The sequence below is a fragment of the Mustela nivalis genome (genome assembly GCF_964662115.1).
Source record: "Mustela nivalis genome assembly, chromosome: 14".
Classification (NCBI taxonomy): domain Eukaryota; kingdom Metazoa; phylum Chordata; class Mammalia; order Carnivora; family Mustelidae; genus Mustela; species Mustela nivalis.
The window spans coordinates 18,041,411-18,046,207 of NC_139033.1; the positions used below are offsets into that span (position 1 = coordinate 18,041,411).

The window sequence follows — 4,797 nt, forward strand, 5'->3', positions numbered from 1 at the left end:
CCCAAATGGGGCCCGCCCGGGTACCGCCGTGCCCCGTCCGCTCGACTAGTCCCCCGGCCTGGGAGCCCGGGGTCTTTGTGTGGGCCGCGCCCCACGACTTTCCCGCCCAAGGTGCCTGCTCGCTCCTCCGAGCTCTGTGGCGCGGCCGCAGCAGGGCGCGCCGCGTCGCCGTCGGCGCATGCGCGCGCGGGAACCCGCCCTCAGGGCCGGGGCACGTGGCCCCGCGGGCCGGCGTGCGTGCGCGCGCCCGCCCTGCGTCCCGCGCCCGCCCTGCGTCCCGCGCCCGCCCGCGCCCGCCGCCCCTCGAGTCTTTCCCTCCGCGCCAGGCCGACGGGTGTGGCCGCCCAAGCCCGCGGCGTGCGTGCGCGCGCGCGCCGGGCCACGTGGGAGCGCCGCGGCGCCGTTGCCCCGCCCCCCTCGGCGCGCGCCGGCGTCGGCTGCGTCTCCGGGCATTTGAATTGCGCTTCCGCCATCTTTCCAGCCCTCAGTCAGACGGGCCGGAGACGCTTCTGGAAGGTAGCGCGGCGGGGCCGGGCCGGGGGCCGCGGGGGCCGGGGGCCGGGGACTCCGGGGGGCGGGGAAGCCGGGCCGGGGCGGCGGCGGGGGCCGGGGCGGCGGCGGGGGCGCGGGCCCGGGCGGCGGCGGGCTCTCCCCTTCCCCCCGCGGCGGAGGCCGCAGGCCGGCGCCGGGACGCGAGCCGCGCTGGGCCCGGGGCGGGCGGCGGGGGGCGGCCCCGGGGCGGACGGCGGGCCCGCGGCGGAGGCGGGTGCGCGATCGGGCGCTGTGCGGCCCCGGCCTCCGCCCGTCTCCCGGCCTCCGCCCCGCGCCCCGGCCTCCTCCCGGCCTCCCTCGGCGCGGGCGCGGGCGCGTGGCCAGGCCCCGCGGCCGGAGCAGCGCCGCCCGCCGTGAGCGCGCCGCGGCCCCCGCCCCGGCCGGGGCGAGCGCGCGTGGGGCCGGGCCGTCCGGCGCCCCTTTGTGGGCCCGGGCACGTGGGGCGGGCCCGGCCATGTGGCTCCCGGCCGCGCCGCCGGCCCCACGTCTTTCTCTTCGCCCCGCAGCACCAGCGCCATGGCTGCCCAGGGAGAGCCCCAAGTCCAGTTCAAAGTACGTGGTCGGCGGGGCGCGGGGTGGGCGCGGAGCGGGGCCGGCGGGGTCGGCGGGCGCGGGGAGCGGGGTCGGCGCGGGCGGTGGCGGCGCGGGAGGCGCGCGGGCGCGGGCCCTCGCCAGCCTGTGCTGTCCCGTAGCTGGTGCTGGTCGGCGACGGCGGCACCGGGAAGACGACGTTCGTGAAGCGTCACCTGACGGGCGAGTTCGAGAAGAAGTATGTAGGTACGTGGGGGCCGGGAGCGGGGCCGGGCTGCGGGCGCCGACGCGGGCTCACGGCCGCGCTTGTGTTGCAGCCACCTTGGGCGTGGAGGTCCACCCGCTCGTGTTCCACACCAACCGGGGACCCATCAAGTTCAACGTGTGGGACACGGCCGGCCAGGAGAAGTTCGGCGGCCTGCGGGACGGCTACTACATCCAAGGTAGGCGGGCGGCCGCCCCGAGGCCGTGCTGTGTCATGATCCGAGAGCCGCGGAGCTGGCGCCGGCGCTTCTGCAGGGGTTGGGGGTTTGCGGTTTTTTTTCCCCAAAAGGATCTCAGAACTGGAAATGGAGTTTCATAAAGAAGAAATCTCCTGGAATCGCACTTCGGTGCCGGAAAGCTTCTGGGAGCCCTTTCTTTGGCCGATTCGGACACGCGAATAACAGATCAGTGTGGAGCTAGAAACCAGCGTTAGGTCGTGCTTCGTGGTTCACTGAGTTGTTTTAGGGTTTTCAGGGGTCAGCACGGGGACCTACGTGTTCCTGAGAGAGAGGAGCGTGTTCCGTCTTGTGCGGTCTTCCGCAGAGTAGGCTCTCAGATCTCAGAGCGGAGGAGTAGCTTCCTAGAATGCTGCTGTCTCCTTCATCTACTTGAGATTTGGGGATGGGGCAGCGAGATTCGATCCAGCCGGCTGGTCATTCGCACGTGGTGGGATTTCAGATCTCGTGTGTACTCCAGGGATGGAAGATTTTTCCGTTTGGAGGAGACTTGGGAATGAGTTAAGAAACAGATAGCCTGAGGACTGGTCTGATCTCCTTGGCATTCCTTGTGTGTGCGGGAAATCTAGGAGTGTAACCCTTCTCCTGAATTTTTCTTCAGCCCAGTGTGCCATTATAATGTTCGATGTCACGTCAAGGGTTACTTACAAGAATGTGCCTAACTGGCATAGAGATCTGGTACGAGTGTGTGAGAACATCCCCATTGTGCTGTGTGGCAACAAAGTGGACATTAAGGACAGGAAAGTTAAGGCAAAATCTATTGTCTTCCACCGAAAGAAGAATCTTCAGGTACGTTTATAAAACTTGCTGTTTACGGTGTTCTTGCTGTATCAAAAGTGGAATTACAATGAACAGGTCTGTTAAAGGGATTCATACGCATCTGTGGTGTGGTTCGAGAGAATTTCTTTAGTTTGGGACATCCTAATGACAAGAAATACATTTTTAAAAACTAACTTTTCTTTTTTTTTTTTTCAACAGTACTATGACATTTCTGCCAAAAGTAACTACAACTTTGAAAAGCCCTTCCTGTGGCTTGCTAGAAAACTAATCGGAGACCCTAACTTGGAGTTTGTCGCCATGCCCGCTCTTGCCCCGCCAGAGGTTGTCATGGACCCAGCTTTGGCAGCACAGTATGAGCACGATCTAGAGGTGGGGTGTGCAAGTGTTCGCCATGTGGTCCTTTCCGGGGTCTTATGTTGCTGGTGGCTCCAGGCCAGAGTACTACCACGTTGTGTCTTTTTCTAGGTTGCTCAGACAACTGCTCTCCCGGATGAGGATGATGACCTGTGAGAACGTGCAGCCGGAGGCCAGCGTCAGAAGTCTAGTTTTATAGGCAACTGTCCTGTGATGTCAGTGGTGCAGCGTGTTTGCCACTTTATTATATAGCTGAGCAGAACATGTGCTTAATCTTTGGGATGCTGAAGGAGATGAATGGGCTTCGGAGTGAATGTGGCAGTTTAAAAAGTACCTTCATTTTTTGGACCTGCATATTTAGCTGTTTTGGAACGCAGTTGTTTCCTTCCTGAGTTTCAGATATGAGACTGCTAAAGTCCCGTCACAATACCCAGTGGTGAAATCTTGTTTGTCACTGTCATTCCCATTCCTTTTCGTTTAGAATCAGAATAAAGTTGTATTTCAAATATCTAAGCAAGTGAACTCCTCCCTTGTTTGGTAAGAATTTTAAAACTACTAACAGGGAAAGTTGTGCCATGCTACTGTTTAAATTGCCTTTGCTATTCTCACTTAATTTGAAGCCTTGCAAGTAAAACTCTTATGTCTGTTTCTTGTACGTTTGAATCCTCTCACGAAAGTGATGGGCTGGTGTTCGCAGTGTTCTGTTTGGTAAGTTGTTGATGAGGTGTGAGCGTCATCCGTGCAGTCACGCTGAAATGTCTCTCCTGCCACCTGCCTGTTGACGGGGTGGTGTTGTCACCTGGGGAAGAGCTTGAGACTTCTGTGGGCTGTCAGGACAGGTCAGTGTGTGTTTTCAGACTTTTGCTAGGCATTTTAAGAATTAGAATTGTGGTTAATCCGTGGCAGAAGTAACCATGCTCTTATGTAGAGATTTCACAGTCCAGTTATACCCTACAAAGGATGGCAGGGACTTGACAGAAGTCTCAAATACGAAATACTTGTTAAAAGTGAGTGTAAGTTATTCATTTACTTGCTTTTGTTTTAATGTTACATGTTTAATGTAAAATTGGTATTTTAGAATGATGTTCCACGTTTCCTGCTGTTTTCAAGTATTCCCAAGCCTTAAGGATGTCGAAGATTAATTTGGACACCTCACAGCTTTGATGCTTTTTTCTGAAGGATTTTTGTGGCCAGTTCCATGGCACAGACCAAATACGTTCTAAACAGAAAAGCAGACCTTAGAATGGTTTCTCGGTAAACGTGAAACACTGTAGAAGCTTCATTGGATGAAACCATTTAAGTCTGTATGATATCCACATTTAAAAATGAGTTGGGTCTGTCTTGCTTGAGTTTGACCCCATTGATGCTATGCCCTGTAGCAGCTGGGCGTCAGCCTTAACTATCTCGCTGATACAAGCACTGCTAGAGTTCAGCTTACCAAAGTTCTCACAAGTCCATTTCTTCTTAAATGATTACTTTCCTACCTAAAAAGAAAGTAGGGATTGCTTCAATATATGGAAAAAATGAAATACAAAGGATAGAATAAGTTTCGATATTCAGTAAATGTATCCATACATTTACTCAGAGATCGAATCACTCTACATGCTACACTCTGTTCTGTTCAAAACCAGATTAAATCTGGGACTTGAAAAGGGTCTTCCCATAGTTCGGATGAAACCTTTTTCCGATACTTAATAGAAGGCATATGTGTTTGTGACCTGTGTGGAGTGCAAGCGTGACGTGACTCCTCTGGAATGTAACCGTTAAACATGGAAGCTGCTTCACTTACCTGTTTAATATGGGGTGGGAGAGAATTTGCAAGTCTTACTGAAACATTTGCTGCAAAATATATTGTTTCTTTTTGCCTGGATTTTCTGGATCCTCTGTAGTATTGTGGGAAATAATGAATCGTTAGCGTGCATCACCTCCCTGTGAGGGTACATTTCTGTGCAGGTTAGACACGGCGGGGGTGGGGGGGTTCCCCTCTGTTTTGAAATCTGATGGGTTAAGGGGAAGCCTTGTGTTGGAAGCCTGTGCCCGAGTTAATCCTGATGAGTAAGGGTCTGTTAGAGCACTGGCC

At 56.0% G+C, this 4,797-nt stretch overlaps 1 protein-coding gene across 1 annotated transcript; it reads left to right on the forward strand.

Moving 5' to 3' along the window:
* The first annotated feature begins 230 nt into the window (after positions 1–230).
* On the forward strand, positions 231–3,230 carry RAN (RAN, member RAS oncogene family). Its single transcript, XM_082698206.1, has 7 exons — positions 231–516; positions 1,059–1,104; positions 1,245–1,329; positions 1,401–1,526; positions 2,185–2,372; positions 2,562–2,732; positions 2,829–3,230. Exons 2-7 carry the CDS (start codon positions 1,069–1,071, stop codon positions 2,871–2,873), a joined length of 651 nt encoding a protein of 216 aa, XP_082554332.1. The 5' UTR covers positions 231–516; positions 1,059–1,068; the 3' UTR covers positions 2,874–3,230.
* The last annotated feature ends 1,567 nt before the right edge of the window (positions 3,231–4,797 follow it).